The sequence below is a fragment of the Sander vitreus genome, chromosome 9 (assembly GCF_031162955.1).
Source record: "Sander vitreus isolate 19-12246 chromosome 9, sanVit1, whole genome shotgun sequence".
Classification (NCBI taxonomy): domain Eukaryota; kingdom Metazoa; phylum Chordata; class Actinopteri; order Perciformes; family Percidae; genus Sander; species Sander vitreus.
Window position 1 is genome coordinate 16,868,785 of NC_135863.1, and position 22,586 is coordinate 16,891,370.

At 39.4% G+C, this 22,586-nt stretch overlaps 2 protein-coding genes across 4 annotated transcripts; both read left to right on the forward strand.

The window, feature by feature from the left end:
• Positions 1 to 238: 238 nt before the first annotated feature.
• rx1 (retinal homeobox gene 1) lies at positions 239 to 5,850 on the forward strand. The gene is made up of 3 exons (XM_078258154.1): positions 239 to 548; positions 4,216 to 4,469; positions 5,374 to 5,850. Exons 1-3 carry the CDS (start codon positions 239 to 241, stop codon positions 5,848 to 5,850), a joined length of 1,041 nt encoding a protein of 346 aa, XP_078114280.1.
• An 11,026-nt stretch (positions 5,851 to 16,876) lies between these two features.
• LOC144523429 (fizzy-related protein homolog) lies at positions 16,877 to 22,049 on the forward strand. 3 transcript variants are annotated; one of them, XM_078258982.1, is made up of 14 exons: positions 16,877 to 16,941; positions 17,637 to 17,754; positions 17,917 to 18,045; positions 18,211 to 18,274; positions 18,386 to 18,516; positions 18,745 to 18,827; positions 18,921 to 19,104; positions 19,265 to 19,330; positions 19,426 to 19,528; positions 19,738 to 19,922; positions 20,011 to 20,244; positions 20,970 to 21,074; positions 21,178 to 21,270; positions 21,365 to 22,049. In XM_078258982.1, exons 2-14 carry the CDS (start codon positions 17,686 to 17,688, stop codon positions 21,404 to 21,406), a joined length of 1,488 nt encoding a protein of 495 aa, XP_078115108.1. In that variant the 5' UTR covers positions 16,877 to 16,941; positions 17,637 to 17,685; the 3' UTR covers positions 21,407 to 22,049. The 3 variants fall into 3 exon arrangements, with proteins under 3 accessions (XP_078115108.1, XP_078115106.1, XP_078115107.1); XM_078258980.1 differs by having other exon boundaries at positions 16,883 to 17,043; XM_078258981.1 differs by having other exon boundaries at positions 16,898 to 17,039.
• The last annotated feature ends 537 nt before the right edge of the window (positions 22,050 to 22,586 follow it).

Genomic DNA, 22,586 nt, shown 5'->3' on the forward strand with positions numbered 1-22,586 from the left:
TAGAGAGACTTGCATTTACACAAATAAATATGGGTTTGGTTTTTATGAGAAATGTCATTGTTTTATATAAAAGGTGGAAATTGAATGTAAATGAAAATGTTGCAGAGGATAAGTGGGTTTAGATGGATAGACAGAGATACCTTTAATCTAAGGTAACCAGGTGCTCTCTGCCCCTCTACTGTACCTTAAGTCCTTCACTTAAACCCCTTTCCTCTGATTGCAGGGCCCAGACGCTCGAATGCATTTATCACTGGATACCATGAGCATGGTGGACGACAGCTGCCTTTCACCCAGCCACTTCCACGAAATGGGGAAGGGTGGGGGCGTCACTGTGGGGGGCTGCGTCCACAGCATCGATGTCATTCTGGGTTTCAGTAAAGACCAGGACCCCATGCTCAGCCCTGCTGGGGCCCCACGGCCACATAAAGTGGACATAGATGGTCTGGCAGAGCCTGGAAGGCAGCAGGAGCTCTCATCACACCCGACCTACAGCGGCCACCTTTCCTCCCTTAGAAACAGCAGCACAGAGCAGCAGCAGCAGTACCATGGTGAGTCAAGCTGCTGACCTGCCAAAGTTTTCTACAGTAGTATCACCTTTAAGAGCACTTCACGTCACCTTTAGGTTGGGTTCCTTCAGGTTGGGTTACTTCAGTGCAGATCTTGCTTCAGAGTTTGTCATTGAGGATAAAGTTTATGAACATCCGATCTATTGCCTCAAAACAAAAAGAGATGGTCAAGCATATTGATTAAACAGCAGCACCTCTGGTCTAGGAAGGCTGGAAATGTATGAGCTCTGGATTTAGTGTTTCAGAAATGTGAATTGGATTAGATATATAATTGATTTTGCTGTACTGAAGTTAGGATATTGACGCCTGTGTGCAAACATAATAAATCTTACATAACCACTGACTATAAAGTTTTCTGTCCACCAAAACATGGTTCAAACGTATTCAAGAGCCAGCTTGAAAACATCCACAAAACATTTATTATTAAATGTGGTATCTGACGATTTACACTTTGACTTAAGATTTGGTATAAGGAGATGCATGAACTTTATCCCACTTGTATTGAAAACATCTGGAAACTGTTAACATGAACAGAGGGCCCCCCAAGACAGAAGAGTCCTGTTTTTGGGGTTATGCCAGATAAAAGGCATTGATTGGTCAGTTCCCTACTCCAATCATATACTTACACATATCACGCCATATGTTATTACAATGTAAAGGATATATACTGGATTCACACAAAGAAAAGAGAGAGCAACAATATTTGAAGATTGGGTTGGTCATCTCTCCGAGCTCCTGCAGAAGCTTGTAAATTGATGCTGAACCTCTGATGTAATAAACCTTTTTATAATCAAGAACAGTGTCAACAAAGTTCCCTCTCCACACATCAGCACCGCAGTGCTGCAACTAAATATACAACAAATCATAATATAATGTTTGCATGTTGACAAATCTGCACTGTAGGCCTACAAATTTAAAAACTGCAAAGGCAATGGAAACAAATTATTTACATCAATCAAACAAACAAACATCATTTTACATCATAATAGCCTATGTTTGACACACAGAGGCAACTGCCAATAAGAAATCTGACCTATTTAAATGAGGGTTAGGTACCATTGGATCTTATGTGTTGGTGCAGCATTCTTTTGCAGTTGTATCCATTTAAAACCATATCATGCAGATTCAGAATCACTGTGTTACACGCTGTTGCCATGTGGAGCCTGTTGCATTAACTGTGTGGGCTGAGATTGAGAGATAAATCACAGGACAAGATGGTGTAGACGGTTTATGTCCCCAAGCCAAATCCAATCCCCTTGTGGAATTCACCTAATCTTCTCTTCTGTGCAGATTAGATTGTACAGTAGTTCATTCCGGTGTTATTTTTATCGTTCTGCCTCAGAATAAAATTCATCCTATTTAATCTGAAGCTATTTTCACATGCAGGATCTGGCAGGTGGTTGATTTTGTGGCACAATAATTTTTTTTTCCATGGAGATGAAGTGATTCAAATTCTGTGGACACTCTTGTTTTTCTTGATTAACGTACATCAACACCAATGACATCACTCTTTTGTATGTAACTGTCCTGTGAAGTCAGCCCAGTTCCCCCTGAATGAGCAACTTTTCTGTGTTTGGTGTCAGTCGGCCCCCTCCTCTCTGGGCTGAGATGTTCTGCTGGCTGATAAACAGTGGGCAGCCTTCAGACCAGTGGCTGTGATGGGCTGACAGGCCAAGAGCTGGTCATTGAACCAGACCTGACCTCTGCCTTTGTCAGAGCCTGGCCTTTGTCATAGCTGCTTAATGAGAGGTGGATAAATGAACCCCTAAAAATCCTACTTTGCCTCTGCTCCCGTTTGCCAGTTGAAAGACCACAATGAAACAGACCCCCCCCCCCCCCCCCCCCCCCCCCCCCACACACACACACACACATCCCCCCCCATCTCCATCAACACATCTCAGACACAGAAACATGCTGACATTTGTAAACTGTCAGCAGTTTTATTGAAGCATGAAAACTTGTCAATATGTTTTGAATAATGATGCTGAGAAAACGCTAAAATACAAACTACTATAATCAGGAAAATTAACATTCAAAACGATGGATAAGAGTAAATTTGACATTTAAAAAAAACTGTAAATTTGACAACAGCTATAATCAACATTTTTACACTAACAATGTATGAAATGGAAATGTGAAAGGTGTGGCTCATATCGATCGACCTACAGAGAATTATAATCCGAATTTCCAGCTCCCCTCTGCTTTACGGAGCTTTACAGCGAGTTTCTGCTCTTAACGGTCCGGTCCGTAAATGTAATGCTTTGGTTCACTCTCATTGTTGTTTTTGGCCGCAGCAGGCAGCTGTTTTCAGTGAAAAAGCTTTAATAAGCTAAAGTACCATCCTCAGCACCAAACAGCAGACAGACACTAGTCTGTGTAATCAAACTAGTAATCAGTTAGCTGGTGAATATAGTGGAGACTTTCTTTAGTAGCTAAAAAGCAAGATATTTCCCTCAGGAGTTGGTGGAGACCAAAAACAGAGCTAAAAGAGGGTGATTATTGGACTTGCATTCAGCAGGTGGACACACAAAACGACTCCAAATAGATAATAATGTTGCTCCCTATCTCCTGGTTCACCATATCAACTTAAAAGGTGCTGATGTGTCAGTCTTGTGTTCACAACTTGTTCACTGTCCCCAAGTGGCCAAAAACACTTTTTTTTTTGTCTAACTATATATTGTAGAAGGGCCAAATCAGGACCAAATAATTATTAATATTAATATTCTTACTGAGATGCAAAATTTGCACTTCTGCCGCGAAATTGCATTGCAAATACTTCAACCAGTAAAGTAATTAAAGTCAATTTAATCTACTTTCTGTAATTCACAACATATCCAACACAACCTAAACGATAATACCTGATTTAGGTTGATAGATCACACGAGCAAATTATCTGATTGCCAGATCATCAACTTTGTCTAATTCAATTACTTGCTGGTTAGACAAATACAGTCTTCTCTCGACAGGGACTTCATTCTTCTCTCTGAAATGTGATCTGTATTTCTCTGGTGTTAAAAGTGATAAAAATATTATAGAAGATTAGGAATTAAGGGGAGGAATAACAGTTGAGAGGAAGACTAAGAGAAATTATTTGTCTTGATTATGAGGGGAGACAGTTTCAGTTAAAGCCTTTTTCATGTTTAATGTTTTTTTGTGGCTACTGCTTTAATCACAATCATCTATACTGTGGGAATTAACTAAAGTCTTGGTTTTGCATTACACTGTCAATAATAAATAATGTTATATATTGTATGTGATGCTGTGAAAACAACACAGTTCAGTCCATAAAAAGAAATGGAACACGTTTTGTTGTTTCCAACATCTTTTTGAGGGCAGTTTACCTTTGGAGAAGATCAACACTGGAAACAACATTTTTAAATCCGATTAGGAATGTTTCGAGCTTCATTGAAGTTCAGGGGATTGCTTGCTTCACTGACCTACAGTAGCCTATTGTTGCAAGTGTCAAACTAATGTCTGCTCTACTGGAAAGTGGCCACTATATTCTTCATTTCAGCTAACCACCCTGCTTTTCTTTTTGTTCTGAATGTTAGGTCATATTTGTAATATAGTGTTGTAATAATCACAAATTCTAAACTTATATATAAAGAAAATATACACTCCTGATTCATTTTTCTTGTGTGCTTAACAGACACCAGCTTATTCACAAACAAATGTGATGAGGAGCTGAGTGAGCTGAGGACGAGTGTCGAGAGTGATGAAGGCAAGTCTCCAGAGCCATGCAAGGATGAACAGCTCAAGAAGAAGCACAGGCGCAACCGCACCACCTTTACCACCTACCAGCTGCACGAGCTGGAGCGTGCCTTTGAGAAGTCCCACTACCCGGACGTGTACAGCCGCGAGGAGCTTGCCATGAAGGTGAACCTCCCGGAGGTCCGAGTTCAGGTAGGAGGAACCACAATGTCTGTTTACATAAATAAGCATTTAGCATTTTCTATTTTTTTCTCTCATGTTGGGCCACTCCTTAATATATTATAGCAGTAGAATAATCAGACAGCCATATCACAAGGTGGTCTAAGGACAGCACAAACACGCCAAGCTTTTGGCCTCTGGCTTGACAGTATTCAGGTGAGGAGATTGTACTACATAGTAACGCAAGCAGGGGTTTCCAAGTGTTGCAACAGTCGCATGCACAGTGTCAATGTCATATAGATTTGTGAGGACAAGAAGGTGCAGCCTTTACACTGGATGGCTTTTTCAGAGGATCAAAAGGGCTCGAGACCAAATGACACCTTAAAGGTTGGCAAGAAGCAGGTGGGTTCAGCAGTGGGAGGTTGAAGTTAACTGCAAGTTAATGGCTGCGCACTAGACATTTTCAGGAGCTTTTAGTCGCATCTCATTGCCTTTATCAGTGGTTAAAGTTTGCTCAGTTGTTGCAGAGATGATTCAGTTGTTATCATGTGAACTAAATATAGAGTTTCTGTCATGGAGAACAGGTGGTTAGAACATTTCCAGAGAGTGGACTGATAACGAAATAATAAATAATGAACATTTAAGCTCATCTTCTCAAGAAATGTTTGTTTGGTGCTGCAGATTTATGATGACAAACAAACCAGAGGTAGAGGGTAACAATGTGTAGGCCTTGTAGGTAACTACAACTTGTGGCTATATATATTTTGATTTAAATAACTTTAGTATGAGTGTTTCTGTGAGTGTGGAACTTGAAAAACATGTTTATTTTTCAAAATATTTTCGAATTACATTTTGAATTAATGATTGGGTCACCACATACTTCATGTAGTTGCAAGGCTACTCAGGGAAAAGAGTAACACTTGTTTTTGTCCTCTAGGTCTGGTTCCAGAATCGCAGAGCTAAGTGGCGTCGGCAGGAAAAAATGGATGCTAGCACTATGAAGCTTCACGACTCGCCCATGCTTTCCTTTAACCGCCCAGCACCAGTTCACACCAGCATGGGTCCGATGACCAACTCCCTCCCCTTGGACCCCTGGCTGTCCTCTCCCCTGTCCAGCGCCACACCGGTCCACAGCATCCCGGGCTTCATGGGTCCAGCTCAAGGCCTCCAGCCCAGCTACCCCAGCCACAGCTTCCTCAACTCCACTCCTCACCCTCATACTCACTCTCATTCTCATCCGCCCATGGGCCAGGGGATGCAGAGTATGGCGCCTCCTCCATACCAGTGCACAGCACCGTACCCTAATAAATATCCTCTGGAGGACGTGGACCAGCGCAGCTCCAGTATCGCTGCTCTAAGAATGAAAGCCAAGGAACACATCCAGTCAATGGACAAGACCTGGCATCCTATGTGACTAACAAACCTGGCAGTCCATGTGAATGACATTGGGAAAGGGAGATTTTGAAATTGTTTCTTGGGGTTCAGGGTCAACAGACATTAAGTAAAATGTTGGAAAATATGGCAGTGACTTGTCTGATACCCACAGAGCAAAGGAATTGGATGTTGAACTGTGAAAACTGAGGATTCTTCTTTTTTGGACTTTATTTTTTATTTTTCCTCATCTCAAGGACATTAAGCAGACAAGTGAACTCTACAGTCTTGTTAAATTGTTCATTTTAAACCTCCAATTACCAGACATCTGTTCCCTCCCATGTAAAAGTGTTTAGCGTTGCCTTGGGTGCTGTAAAAGCAAATCTTCTCAGTCTTCTTGGTGACCTTGGAAGCAAGGACATTTCTTTCCTAAAACATAGCAAACTATAGTATCTTTACAGACATGCTTCCCTTTGGATGAATGCATAGTTCCATCAATATTCATGAACAGCTTGTCAAGTGATATAAGCAGGTTTTCAGGGGTCACATACATACTTTGAACATATATGTAAGTAAGTTTAAATGTCCCTTGGAAAGCTTGTGTCAGAGGACAGCTGCCTGAAAAGGGAATTAAGCTAATACGAAAATCTTTATTATTGTTCTTATCACTTTTCTGTTATTTCTGTCAACCATCAAAAATCGAATTGGACAAAACATCCTACATTCAGCTGGCCATTTTTCCACCAAGTTTGTGTTTTAACTAATTAACCCAATTGTTCATCCATTTTCATGGGTCAGCTAATCAGAGTCACAGAGTACTTTGTGGATGAAAGTCCAGTCTCAGTTTAATGTGAGAGCAGCTTTTAAAAATCACGGCAGTGTATCTGACTGCGACTGTTAAATGCACGTCTCTCTAATCTGTTGACTTATAAAAAACTACGTGTTACTGCCTTTCAGCTAAACTCCAAACTAAAGCATGGTTTATGTTGCTACTTACTGGCTGCCCAGTTTATATATATTGAGCCTGTAGCCTAGATAACCTGTTATGACTGGAGGAAGATGACAGCAGAGGACCAGTGAGGCCTATTGTTGGTTTTCAACATACAGGGAGAGGAGAATCTCTTAATTATGCTGATAGACTAGATCATTGTTTGGTGGGAAAGTGTACTAGAGTCAGAAATGTGATGGCACCTTCAAAGTGGTCCACAGCTGAGAATATACCAAAAATAATTGTGCACAGTTATAATCGTTTTTTCTGATTTGTGCTGAGATGCTTTAAAGAAGGAAGGAAGGAAGTTTAAAAGAAAGAAAAGCTAGGGAGCGGAGTAACCCTCTTTTTGCTTGAGTGGCTGTTGGAGGAGAAGACCTGTTGGCAGCTCAGTGTTGGGTGGCTGCGTGTACGTGCAGGGCAGCAGAAAGAGCCCTGTGTGATGCGTCACCCCACATAGTTAAGTCTTTGTTCGGCACAATTGATCCAAGTGTATCCTCTTTGTCTAAAATTGAAGGGGTGGGCAGGGGGGACTGTCTCAGGCTGCACTAAATAGGAACCTATTACTAACCATTTTGTCATGGAAGTTGTTTTGTTTATTTTTCTCAATCAAAGGAGGAAAAACATGGATTGTAGCTGCTATGGTCACTAGTGACACAGTATTGGTCTCTTCCCATCTGTTACAGAGTCAAGCTCTAATTGTCTTAAAAATAGAGAGGATCAAATCTAACCACAATGTGTTTCATATGAGCAGTAGAGCTACATAGATTTGTATTTGGTATTGAGACATCTACAGGTAGCATCTCACATAACAAAAAGTTATATGGTAACTTTTTTGACTTTGTTATGGAACAAGAGGGAGAAGAAAATCCTGTATCTTAAAGTGCAATATCAGACTCCTTTTAATTTTTTATTTAAAAAGGAAACAATTGTTCCCCCTAACTACCTATTGTGTGGTTGTGATATTTCGTGCTGACAGCATGTCATACATCCACACTGACTAGAGCAGCAATAACAACAACAACACTATTAGGTCATTTCTGTTTGTTGTACTGCTCAGAGAGGGAAAAACACAGTTATTCATCTGCTGCTCGTCATTAGTTCCCATGCAATTTTTTATTGTTGTTGGTTAGTGATGTTTAGAATCCCTATTGGAAAAGGAAATCACAACATAGATGAAATGAGGATTACCTTGCACATTAAAGGGGTGGTTCAGAATTTTGGACATAGGACCTCATTTCCAAATTAGTCCGTGTGTTATTTATCAGTGGAGACAGTTTTCAACACTTTTCATCCAGTCCTTCCAGTTGCAGAGTTCGCTGGTGCTAGGCTAGCACAAGTCAACAGTATCTGCTAGCCTGCCATTAAAAGCAGTCTTACACACTCCACAATACACCTGAGGCAAATAAATTATAACGCCAGACTATCAATGTAAATGTCTGTTAAATAATGTTAGAAATAAAACTACCCTTGCATCTCAATGATCACATTACATTTTAAGCGACTAGTTTCTCAGCAGCAGCGGAATGTTACTTAGCTCCGGTTAGTAGTACCATAAAGTAAACAGAGAATTGCACTCCAGTCGGGAAACCTAGTAGCTGCTGGCTTGGACATCAAGATACCGGCGGAGACTCTACTCAACTGGAAAATGTGTAGCGATCATTTTAGACCAGACGACATTGAAAAACCCCGCAATCTAAAGGACCACAAATCACTGACAACGAATGTGGTTCCATCCGTCTTTCTAGGTGCACCAACAGCTACTGATGAACAGGTAATAACTTTTGGTAGGCTACTCTAGCTAATAAAGTTAGCCCCTTTCATAACGTTAGCCTAGCTGCTACTGATAAATTGAGACCGACAACTTTAGTGGAACGTTACTGTTCAATGCATTGTGGAGAGTGACAACGTTAGCTAACGGTATCTTGGTAGATACCTGGCTGGGCTAACCGCTAACTTTAGGTAATTGCTGACAGAAACGTCATGTAAGCTCGGACAGTTTACATGCAAATTGCTAGCCCGTGTGCTTTCATGTACCGGTAACGTTATGTGAGTTATAGCCTGGCAGAGTGGAATTAGTTGGAGCTCACAGCGGCAGGTAAATAAACTTCTCGGTAGCCTAAGTAATATCACTCCACCACTGCTGTAGCCTATGCTACCAACTACAGGGAACAAAGTATAACTATTGCAATGCAATGCAAGGGTAATTTTAATTCTAACATTATTCTATCAACAGACATTTACATCAATAGTCTGGCGTTATAATTTATTTGCCTCGGGTGTACTGTGGAGTGGGTAAGACTGCTTTTAATGGCAGGCTAGCAGATACTGTTGACTTGCGCTAGCCTTGCACCAGCGAACTCTGCAACTGGAAGGACTGGATGAAAAGTGTTGAAAACTGTCTCCACTGATAAATAACACACAGGCTAACTTGGAAATGAGGTCCTATGTCCAAAATTCTGAACCACCCCTTTAAGAGCTTCTTTAGGATGCTACATACAGTAAATGTGATTTTGGACCAAGAACAAGCCAAAGGTTAGATAATGGACAAAAATGCACTAGAAGTTTGACAGTTTTAGTTCTTTTTTTATGTTTTTAATTATGTTCAGGATATTTTCCTGTATGTTTTGTTTCTTATATGTCCTAATTATATCTGTCCTAGGATACCATTGTTTTCTCTCTTGTTGATTTTGTCTGGATCGTTGATGTCCATAATCTGGAAAGAATGAAGATCTACTGAAAATAAATATAGTTTGATAGAATATGTATCCCCACTTTCTCACGGCAGTGCTTTCATGTTGAACTGTGCACTCATTCCCACACAGTCACTCTTTTTTTTTTTTACCCCAGGAAGTCTAAAGAGCAGTCCAAGATTACTACAGTATAATCGTTATCATCTGACATACATGGGCATAGACATTTTTCTTCCTTTTTCTCAAACGCTTGTGCCCCGTCTCTGTCATATAAGCTCTTTCTCTCTTTTTTACCCCTCCCAATCCTTTCTGCTGTTCCATGGTTTGGTGGCAGGGTGCCAGCCTGTTAGGAAGATGAGACTCCAATCAATCAGGGCTTCCCAGGGGGGCCTCTGACCACAGGGCCCGACTCTCTAATTGCCCCCAGGCAGGCAGGCAGGCCGGCAGGCTCAGCCGCTGCAACACATGTTCACAGAGGGACCGGTGCCGCCATGCTAGCTGGCCTCCTCAGCGTGTGAATCACTTTCTTGGACAGATGGAGGCCTGGAAGGACCTCACTATAAGGACCATATGTAAAGGCCAGTGGATGTAACAGAGAAATGTTAAATGTCCTGAAGTGATTAGATACTGAATTACACACCAGTGGTTATGGATTACTATTACATTCAAGTCATAGAGCTAAGCATCTGATTTTCCAAAAAATAACTTTTTCAAAAAGCATTTCCAGACTTTTCTAACCATCTGTGTTGCACAATAAAAAGGATGTATCAATGTCTTTCTAGTATTTAATATTTTCATACAAAAGAATGTGTTCATATTTTCTATGTGGCACGGGCAATGTCATAAGTCATTTCCAGCTATGTGGATTAGGAAAAATTAGTTGCAATTTGGGAAACAGGTTAAAAAAAAATTCTTGTGCAGCGGACAGAATATTTTTTCATCCAGGTGTTTTGAGGAGTCAGAACAGCAGTGCGTTTTGTTAAATAACTTTCGAGGGTTTTCAGAGATTGCCAGGTATTTCTTTTTCAGAAAATAGGATGTTTGGCTCTGTGACTGAAATGCAATTGTAAAACGTGACTTAGAGGCACAAACTGGAGCAAAAGTAAATGCAGTTATGACTCGTGACAGAACTCGATCTGTAAAGAAAAACAAAAGAAAACTCATGTTTAAGCTCAAATTTCAGGGATCACACACATTGCATTTAACTCTGTATGAAGTGTAACAATTGCACAGGTAAGACTAGATAGATTTGTTGCACTTTCACATGTACATTTTTGTTTATGAGATCACATTTCATGGTGCTCCAAAAGAGATGAACAAACATTACGCTGAATGGATGAAAAAGGGAAGAAAAAAATGCTTTGGACAAGAGAGGATGAAAGGAGAGACAGAGAAGGTGAGGAAGTCAGAGTGGGAGAGAGGAAAAAGAGAAACATTAAGAAAGAGATTAAGCAGGCGAAAAGTGTGGGAGAGAGAAAGAGGGAGAGACAGAGGGAGTAAGAGTGGGGAGGAAAATGGAGGGAGGGGTGGCTGCTCATCAGAGTTAATGATGTAGAAAATCCCCCAATTAGAGCGTTTTCCTGTGTTGCAGGATGAGTTCAGAGCAGGGTCCTCTGACAGCCCGAGGATTAGTACCCGGGCCGGTCCGGGCCGAGCTGGGTCTGAACAGACACTAACTAACTGCTGGACAGCTTGGCACTGCTCAGCTGGGGCCGGGTCGGGGCTGTAGCCACAGTCAGGGGCCCGGGGTAGGCATGCGTTTAGTTGGAGTGAGTGTCTCAAAGAAATGCATGGGAAAAAGAGCAGCGGCAGATCAACATGGAGAAAAAAAAGTTCTGGTGGAAAGCTATTCTCTACCCTGCAAAATCTCAAATGTTTTCAAATGTAGCCAAATGAAATTTTCGCTGATGTTTCTGTAAGTTGCTCTATATCTTACCTCTTACTAAGTCCCTGAATTTCTCAAAAAATGTACCTGTTTTCTAAAATTATTGAACATTTTGCACATTTTTGTCTGTGTTCTGGAGTGCCAAAAGAAAAATGTGAGGACTACCATATGATGTTAACATTGTCTCAACTCACTGCTCCTTGCCGATGCATTCATTTTCTAACAGCATTATAACCAAAACATATTCTCATCTAATCTGGACATCTGGATTGCACTAAAAACCAATCTGTCCACATACTGCTTGATGTCAAACAATAAATAAATCCCAAGATGGCAAAAATCCTGAGTATTGTGGGTGTAAGACACAGGAACACAGCCTTTAATCCTCCTGATCTGATACAGGACAATACATCTGAACATAAATCTGTCTTTTCACACAACACTGAAACATAAGCAATAGAAGATTTTCCCTGTTATAATATATTCACCTGCAAGTAAAAGCAAACAAATACATAGAAGCAAAGATATTGGACTTGAGTCAGACTTATGTCAGAAAGAATACAGACTTGAGACTTGAGCATGGAGATTCATTCTTAACATTGTGGACACAATTTAATTTAATGTCTACTTACTTAGCAATTTTGCAAGCAGCTTTGACAGTGTACCATGGCCTTGGTCAGCAAAGACTTGAGACTTGACTGCCTACAGATATGACCTGACTTGAGAATTAAAAACTTTGACCAAAAAAGATGTATGACATGCCTTGCATAGCCTCGCAGCTTGAATATTTAATTATTTGGCCTATGCATTGACAATTGTATTAGCTATGAGAAAACACTACTAACACAGCTTTATTCAAATGCTGTGTCGTTTTAATGGTTAACATTCAGTGACTTGAGCAGCAGGAGGTCAATATTAAAAAAAGTTATCCTCCACTATGCAAAATCTCAAAGTAATTCAAATGTGAGCTAAACACACTTTTAGTTATCGCATTTGGAAGTAACTCTGAAAGGCATGAACTTGTCTTGCAGTTTACTAATAAAGACTTGAGACTTAACTTGGACTACAGTAGCACCTGTTCAGTATAAGCATTAAGGGGATCCATTCTAGTTTTGTACATGTTCATGTTTTCTTTTAACTGTAAAGTCACAAAAATAAAGACGTCAGTCTTAAAGATTAAAGGTTGTTGACTAAATTGACAAATGATTTTGAGGAAGCCCTAACTCACCTCACACAGTTAGTGTGTCCATTAACAACAACTAAGTCCCTAATGACTAATTGATTAATTGTGCAGTCTATTATTTCGCTCCTGTACCCCAGTAGTTTTGAAAGAGCCACGGCTGGAGTTAACAGTCTTATTGGAGAGACGCGTTCCTCGCATAGGACAATAAGGGAAAATAGCGGAATTAATTGGGTTTGATTAAGAGAGCTTTTCAATGGGACACAGCTTTTTCGCATGACATAATTAGAGGTCAGTTAAGGGGGGGTAGAAGGGGGGATTTGCCTGTTGGCGCCAGTGTTGTGTGGGTGTGTCTGTGAGAGAGACAGATAGACAGACAGACACAGAGAGAGAGAGGGAGGGGTTGCTTCCTTAACACTTGTAGAACTAAGTTGTGTGTCTGATGTGGTAAATTTCTATAGGCTCACTCACCAGAAAACACACAGTGAAGTTCACAGGGGGCCCTCTGTGTGTGATTATTATCACTACACTTGTCAGCATTAAAGACACAGTGCTCAGTCTTTTGTTGAGCTACATGCTCATTAGCAGTGCATTGCAGAGACAATGTTATTGTATAGAATAGGGTGGTGACAGAAGAGGACATTCAGCAGTGTTTTTGGATGAGAACTAAACATGTAAAAAAAAGTCTAAACATTTATTATACTCGTAAACACACATTATGAATTTATAATCATGTTACAGTATAATCTGAAATAGGAGGAGGCACACAGGCCATCAGATCTAAAAATACATCTGAACTGTCATGAACCTAAACCAGGCTTCACGCCTGATTAGATTAACAAATATTTCATCACAAATCTGCATCTACAGTTTTACTCAGAACAGTCGTGATATAACTGTTGTGGATTTTGGACAAATAAGCCCAAAACTGTTCAGTGGAGTGAATTTTTCATCCCACAGACGATTGCTATATTGATATTGATATTGAAGTGTCCTTGAGTAAAGCATTACACTACAAGCTACATGTTCAGTAAATATGGTCTGGAGAATCTTTCCTTTGGGCATCATATCAACTTAGCGGTGGTGGAAGAAGTACTCAGATCCTTTACTTAAGTATAAGTCAACACACTGTTGTCGGAAAATACTCCATTGCAAGTAAAAGCCCTTACTTTAAATGTTACTTAAGTAAAAGTACAGAATTATTATCAGCAAAATGTACCTAAAGTATCAAAAGTAAACTCATTATGCAGAATGGCTCGTTTCAAAGTGTAATATTATTATAGAATATTATGTTACTGTGTTTCTACCACTAACAAATACATGTAAGTTGTTTATTGTTGTAGTTTGTCAATGTGGAGCCGATTTAAGATACTTTGTATACTACTGGGTATTATAGAAGCATCATGAAAGCGTCAAGTAAATGTAGTGGAGTAAAAAGTACGATATTTCCCTCTGAAATGTAGTTGAAGTAGAAAGTAGCATAAAATGGAATTTTGTAGAATGCAAGTAAAGTAGGCTACTGCCAGAAGGGTACTTACAGTACTTGAGTAAATATTAACTACTACTTTTGTTACTTCACTTGAATTTCCCTGCATGACATCAATAAAGTTTATCTCATCCTATCTTGTTTATGTATTAATTTTTACATGCAACATTGTTATTGATGTTCTGAATTCACACAGAGATCGACCTGTTTCAAAGCCCATGTTTAGATTGTAACATAAGATAATGTGTGTTTGTCAGACTGTAGGCGAGGATGGGGTGTAGAAAGACAAGCAATTGTTTAAATAAATTAATATAGGAAAAAAGCAGGCATGGGCTGGTTTAGGACTTGGGACAACTTAGAGCTGTGCAGTTAATCAAAATTTAAATCGCTTTTACGATTTTGGCTCCTAATGATCACAAAGACACAATTATTTTGCACATCACGTTTTGCAAGTAAACTCTTATTTTGTCTTGTGAAATGAATTTTTTTTTTTAAAAAGTTCAAACGGGTAAAGTATGAAGGGAAATTTCACTGTTCAAGGTGTTTTTACTGTTGATTTGTTTAACTGTTTCACTACTTTTTAGGTTCAATATTTGCAACATCTTTCCAAAAGTCAATGAGTAATCGTGTTAAATAATCTTGATTTCAATATCAACCCAAATAATCGTGATTATGATATTATTTCCATAATCGAGCAGCCCTAGGACAACTACATCTTATAGAGCTGGGTCTGGAGTGTTTGAAAGTACAACCAGCACGCCCTCTATGTTTGGTACTTTGACATGACAAGTAACTCACCCACGTAAAAACACAACATACTGTAGCCTATATTAACTCGTATTCAACCTGTGCAGTTGTCCAGTTTGATCTACATCAGAGGTTCCCAAAATTTTACATTGACTTCCTTACAATTAGACCCCTGCACATTTGAGAAGATCTATCTAGCTACAGTACTGTGCAAAAGTTTTAGGCAGGCATGAAAAAATGCTGCAAACTAAGAATGCTTTCAAAAATGGAAGTGTTAATAGTTTATCTTCATCAATTAACAAAATGCAGTGAATGAACAGAAGAGCAATCTAAATCAAATCAATAGTTGGTGTGACCACCCTTTGCCTTCAAGACAGCATCAATTCTTCTAGGTACACTTGCACAAAGTTTTTGAAGGAACTCGGCTGGTAGGTTATTCCAAACATCTTGGAGAACTAACCACAGATCTTCTATGGATGTAGGCTTCCTCAAATCCTTCTGTCTCTTCATGTTATCCCAGACAGACTCGATGATGCTGAGATCAGGGCTCTGTGGGGACCATGCCATCACTTCCAGGACTTCTTGTTCTTCTTTACGCTGAAGATAGTTCTTAATGACCTTGGCTGGATGTTTGGGGTCGTCGTCCTGCTGCAGAATACATTTGGAGCCAATCATACGCCTCCCTGATGGTATTGCATGATGGATAAGTATCTGCCTGCATTTCTCAGCATTGAGGGCACCATTAATCCTGACCAAATCTCCAACTCCATTTGCAGAAATGCAGCCCCAAACTTGCAAGGAACCTCCACCATGCTTCACTGTTGCCTGCAGACACTCATTATTGTACCGCGAACAACCTGTCTTATGCTACAGCCAAATATTTCTAATTTTGACTCATCAGTCCAGAGCGCCTGCTGCCATTCTTCTGCACCCCAGTTCCTATGTTTTCGTGCATAGTTGAGTTGTTGGCCTTGTTTCAATGTCAGAGGTACTGCACTGCTGGACATCTTCCGATTTCGAAGGGAAAGAAGCTTGATGTGTTTTTTATCTGCTGCACTAAGTTTCCTTGGCCGACCACTGCGTCTACGATCCTCAACGTTCCCTGACTTTTTGCAAGTGCACCTATAAGAATTGATGCTGGTTTGAAGGCTAAGGGTAGTAACACCAAATATTATATTATATGTAATTTAGATGTTTTTTTGGTCGCTCACTTTGCATTTTGTAAATTGATAAAAATAAACAATCATAAATATTATATTATAATATTAAATATATAAAATATTATATATATAAAATATTATTTATATTTTTGAAAGCATTCTTAGTTTACAGCATTTTTTCCACACCTGCCTAAGTCTTTTGCACAGTAGTGTATGTATCTGAAGATTTTTACTGATAGACATATATTGTGAATGGAAAAGTAAGATATATAGCCTACGGTTGTGAAATACTTGATAGTAGTTAGTTCGTTTTAGGTCAGTTTAAAACGAACCCTGGAGCGTTTGGTCGGATAGTCCAGTTCGTGTGGGCTGGTGTGAAGGCTCATCCGAACTCTGGTGCAGATCAAACAAACGAACTCTTGTCCGCTTGAAAACGGAGGTCCCGGTTCGCTTCCAAGTGAACTAGAGCTCGGTTCACTTCACGTGAGAACGCGATCTGACCCAAATACAGGAAGTGAACCAAAAACAGAGCATTTACTAGCCTGCAATTTCAACCTTGCATGATAACTTTCAGACTTTTCAGTCTTTATTTGTTCTCATCATCATCATCATCATCATCTCTCTCTCTCTCTCCTTCAATCGCTGTCTGTCAGCTGCTCGCCTTCTTTTACAATATTAGATAGCCTACAGAACCAGGAAACCCGAGAAGTTATAAATGTGGTGTTGCTTGGTGCGTATGACAACGTGCAGTGTGAAAAGCAAACCGAACCAAATTAAAAAAAGGCAACAATGTTACAACTTCTCCCCGAATCGCACCGAGTCCACCGAACTATATGAAAGCGCCCTTACACACACCTAGTCATGTCATTTATTGACTACAAATGTGGCATTTCCGTGTTTAGATTTGAAAGTTATACGTCACGGGGGTGACAAAACTCCCACAATGCAATGTCATTTTCACCTGAGCTCAACTGAAATACATTACACATCTGAGAGTGAATATCTTTAAACCCATATATCCATTTGATATCGCCGTGAATTGTTGTTCCTGTTTGGCGTATGTGTGCTGATATTCAGGGACTGGCTCGCTGTTGTATGTATGTTGTCTTGTGCAGATATAATTAGATTAGCAACCAGCTAAATTAGCTAACGCTAGTTATTAACGTTACCTAGCTTTACATTTTCAGTGCAAACATGAACAAGCATATTCAATGACATTTAGCTACGAACAAGGCTCTAAAAATTGTCATTGGTTGCTTTGAACTGGTTGAAATGTCGTGTCGTAACGTTAACGAAGTTAGTTCTTTCTCCAAATCAAGCATCAACTGAGTTTTAAGATTAACGTTAAATAAGTGACATCCTGTTATGATTATTTATTTGATACAAAAAGAATCATCTGCGGGTATTTTACAAAGCAGGATATCTTTTAAAAAGTGTTGTGAGATGTGTAAAAGGTTGTAATTTTCTATCAACAACATGCAAGACAGAATTATAATTCCAACCTTGCTAACTTTCTGGTTTTACAGGTTTAAATCAGTATTTTCAGGATACTAGCTACATAACCTTTTGGCTAACTGTGTAACCTTGCATTATGAGAAGCCCTCCAGAAGACAAGCAATAAAACAAAACAAACAAACAAAAATAGCATTTAAATTCAACTGTTGAAATCATGTTTTTGTGTGTTGGCCAGATCTCCAACATCCCAGCCTGTGGCTGTGGGATCAGGGTTTCAGGTTAAGATGGATCCAGAATATGAACATCGCCTCCTCCGCCAAATCAACACTCAAAATGACAACTTGAGCCCTGTTGTGAGTCTTGTAAATGTTGCACAGCAACACTGAACTTGCAAACAACACTGAACTTGTGGTATTATCAAGTTATATTATAAATGAAATGATCAGAAAATTGACCAAATGTCCATAAATTCATAAACATATACACTTTTTTTTAATAATTTGTTGGTTTTACAGAAACTGACACAGAGTCTGTGCGGTCGGACACCCACCAGCTCCCCGTTATCTTCCCCCAGTAAGCTTGGAGACAGATTCATTCCAACCAGAGCGGGGGCAAACTGGAGTATCAACTTTCACAGGATCAATGTATGAACAGTTTGTGGGTACATTTGTTGAGGAGTGTGTCTGTGCTTTTGCAAGAGAAAAGTCTAAAGGTTACAGTGGGTTTGGATAAAGTTGATAACTGTATGAATGTTCTGTCTGAGATAAGTTTGTATTACAAATTAATGACAATATCTTTGTGATATTTAGGAAAATGAGAAGTCACCAAGTCAGAACAGAAAAACAAAGGATGCCTCTTCTGATAACATTAAAGGTAAATAAATGTAAATGCTATTTTGCGAATTATATTACTTGCTTATGTTCACCCAGGATTGTCATTTTGTGCTTTTGTTAATAATCATTTTTATATTTTTTATGCATGCAGCAGACGGGCTGGCCTACTCTGCTCTGCTGAAGAATGAGCTGCTGGGAGCAGGAATAGAAAAGATCCAGGACCCTCAGACGGAGGACAGGCGTTTACAGCCATCAACCCCAGAAAAGAGATGTCTCTTCACTGTATGAAAATTTAACCTCATACTTCTTATGTATTGAATTATATAGCACATTGATCATACAATGTTGGAAAAGATGCACGTACAATATGCTCTCGAGTGGGGGTTAAAAACAATACCAAAAAGTAGAATACCACTATTCAGTCAGTGAACAGTTTTTCTTCAATGTTTTATGTTATTTAATTGAAGCTGGTAGAGAATATGATGGTTTCTGCTTGGGTGTTCTTTGCAGTATTCACTTAATATCAAGAGGTCATCACCAGACGATGGCACCAACATCTCCCCCTACTCTCTATCACCTGTCAGCAACAAAAGGTAGAAGCTCTATTTTTTTAATTTAGTTTTTAGATCTGTTATTGTTGATCACACTGCAAACAAAGAAACAGTACATTTTGGCATTTGTTGCAGTCAAAAATTGCTGCGTTCACCACGAAAGCCAACTCGCAAGATCTCAAAGATCCCTTTTAAAGTCCTGGATGCTCCAGAGCTGCAGGATGACTTTTACCTCAACTTGGTGGACTGGTCGTCTCTCAACGTGCTCAGTGTCGGGCTGGGTACTTGTGTCTACCTGTGGAGTGCCTGTACCAGCCAGGTACCGTAGAGTGATTAGACAACTGATTTTGAAACATGAATTTGAGTTTTTTGCTGTGTATGTACTGTATATTTTAATATATATATATATGTGTTTCTTGGCAGCATTTATTACTATGCTAAGCCACAGTGAATCACTAGTTGAATTGTTCTTTCCTCAGGTAACAAGGTTGTGTGATTTATCGGTGGAGGGAGACTCGGTCACGTCAGTTGGGTGGTCTGAAAGGGTAAGTACACACAGCTTTATGCTTACAGGAAACTGTCAAGGTGAACTTTTAGTACAGTTAGTTTTTCTGAATAAAAGGAATCTTCATGTTTTTAGGGTAACCTGGTGGCAGTGGGGACTCACAAAGGCTATGTTCAGATCTGGGACGCTGCTGCTGGCAAGAAACTCTTTGCCCTGGAAGGACACACAGCTAGAGTTGGTGAGAACATTTTTGCTGTGTTTAATCTCTGAACATGGGTTATAAAGTATGTTAACCGGAATGCCGAAGTCACAATAAACACAAATAAACTGAAGTAAAAAAAAACGAGAAAGCTTTATTAATGCTTGACATTCTTGATAATTGTGTCCTGACATTTTAGTCAAATTTTGAGAGTATGACCCAGCATGAATTCAAATTTATGTCTGCAGGAGCGTTAGCATGGAATGCAGACCAGTTGTCTTCGGGAAGCCGTGATCGTTTGATTCTCCAAAGAGATGTGCGAACCCCTCCACTCCAGTCAGAGAGACGGCTGCAGGGACACAGACAGGAAGTGTGTGGCTTAAAGTGGAGCACTGACCATCAGCTGCTCGCTTCTGGTGGCAACGACAACAAGGTTCAGTTGTTATTTTTATTAAATTTGCCTTCATCTTTGTGCATTTACTCATTGTGTCCATTGATGTGGTTGTTATTTGTCATCTTAGCTGCTGGTTTGGAACCACTCCTCGCTGAGCCCAGTGCAAACGTATATGGATCACTTGGCTGCAGTGAAAGCCATTGCCTGGTCCCCCCACCAGCACGGCCTGCTGGCCTCTGGGGGCGGCACTGCCGACCGCTGCATTCGATTTTGGAACACCCTGACCTCACAGCCGCTGCAGTGTATGGACACCGGCTCTCAGGTCTGCAACCTGGCCTGGTCCAAACATGCTAATGAACTGGTAAGTGACTCCAGATACATACTGTGCACAATGATTTGCTGACTTTATTCTATAAAGAAACAATTGTCATGAAGGTCACACTTGCATTGAGAATAAGGTGCTACCTGGCCTATTTTTATTCGTCAAGACAATGCCTGTAAAAAGTTGGCACTTGTACTTCATTTGTATCAGTTTTCAGAGATTTCTCACTTTGACAGTAGTCCAAGCTTTTTATCAGCCTAATTACTGACACTGCTTATTCCTGAGCCCACTGACACTGCAATTTAACAAGCAAACAAGTCCAAGGGGGTAAATACTCCGAAACGCAATGACGAATGTAAATTGTGATACATTTCGATAAACCATGTTTAAGACAATTGTTGGTCTCTCTTGTGCCAGTGTTTCCTAAAATTAGGAATGTATGGGGTACTGTGTACTCAAAGTTTTTTTTTTAAATAAACCTCTTTATTACTTACGCTGTTTCCATATTTTATTGTGAGATACTTTAAAAAAAGTACCTGTTTTCACTGGAAGAAGTGTTGCCTCTGTCAAGTCAAGTGAATTTTATATAGCCAAATCACAACAGAAGTTATCGCACACATGTAAAATATGCATTGTTGAGACCAGTACAACACGATGGTCTTGTTTATTTGCAGTAATAGCATATATGTGTCTAACTATAATTCATTTATTAATAGTGAGTTACACAAAGCCTCCTTGGATTATAATATTGCCTGTTTTTTCAGGTGAGCACTCATGGCTACTCTCAGAACCAGATCTTGGTGTGGAAATATCCAGCTCTCACTCAGGTTGCCAAACTCACAGGACACTCCTACAGAGTGCTCTACCTGGTCAGTGTGTGTGTTTTCTCTCTGATAAGATTGTGGTCTTGCCATTGGTCATGTTAATGAAAAAGCTAGTCATATTTGCTGGTGATAATTTATTTCTATTTAGGCCATGTCCCCGGATGGTGAGGCGATTGTAACGGGAGCTGGAGATGAGACTCTTCGCTTCTGGAACGTATTCAGTAAAACAAGATCAACTAAGGTGAGAAAGCACTTTTTGGGAACAGCATTCTGTAATCACATGTCCCCTCATATCTGCAAAATAATTGACCAAGTTTCTTTATCTTTTGTTTCAGGAGTCCGTATCAGTTTTAAATCTCTTCACTAGGATACGATAACTTTAAGCAAATATTAAAACTGTAAAACTCTAGTTTGAGTGGATCTTGGCATGACCACTGGATAGCTCGTCAACATGGTGCTAAGGACATACAGTACAATCGCAGCAAGCACTTTTTTTCATGCTAACAATTGTTTGCAAAATTCTTTTTGACTTTTGTGCTCTCATTATGAATGTTGTATTTTTTTAATGTATATGTGGGTTGATTTCAATTTGTTATGTGTTCACAACAAGAAATCATAGGCCTTACTTAACATTTTGTGTTCTAATAATCTGAAATGTAGAGGGAGCATTTTTAGTTTTTGTTTAACTCAGGTCTTATTTATTTAACACTGCAGTGAAAGCCATTGCAGTGAAGGCTGTAATGGCTTCAATGGAGAAAACTGCTATTACATATTATAACTAAAACAAAAAACAAAAACATAATCACCTACTAAGGCCTTTACAGTATATGCACCATGTTTACTGTGATCCTTAGATACTAAGGTTAAAAGTGGTTGGCTAAAATAATGCAGTTTTGCTCCTGTGGACAGAAAGTCTAATGCTGTGCATCAAGACATATACTACATAGTTGATTCTTTGTCGTAAAGGAAGAAATAAAAGCTCATGGAACTGAAGAACCGGTGTATATTTCCTATTTGCCATTAAAAATGCCCGTTTCTGTTCCATTTATTTTTTGGGACTTAATTTAGTTTAGTTGCACTTTTGTTGTTAGATTATATTTTGTAATGCTGCATCTTAAAATTACTACTTAAAGAGCATGATTGTATAACGTTTATGCAGCTCATGATATGAAAAAAAATGGTTGGATTGTTAGCAAGATTTTACTTTTGAGTGGTGATTTTGCAACATTTGGGGTGCTTGAATGTAGTTTATTTCACAATTTAATTCACAACCATGAAGTTAAATTAACTGTTTACGGATTTAACTGTTTACAATTTGCCATTTATTTATTTATACCAATGGAACACATACTAACAAAAGTGATCATACCAGGGATATAACTACAGAGTATTTGAGAAATAAAACAAAACATTAATGAATAAAGTTGAATCATCCAACGCATTATTTATTTGTATATGTAAAGTTACCATACATTATATTATTGTGTTTTTATTTTGTGGAATCTTCCCAGTTTGTGTATCCATGACAACAACCGACTAGAGGCGGCGCTGTCTAGG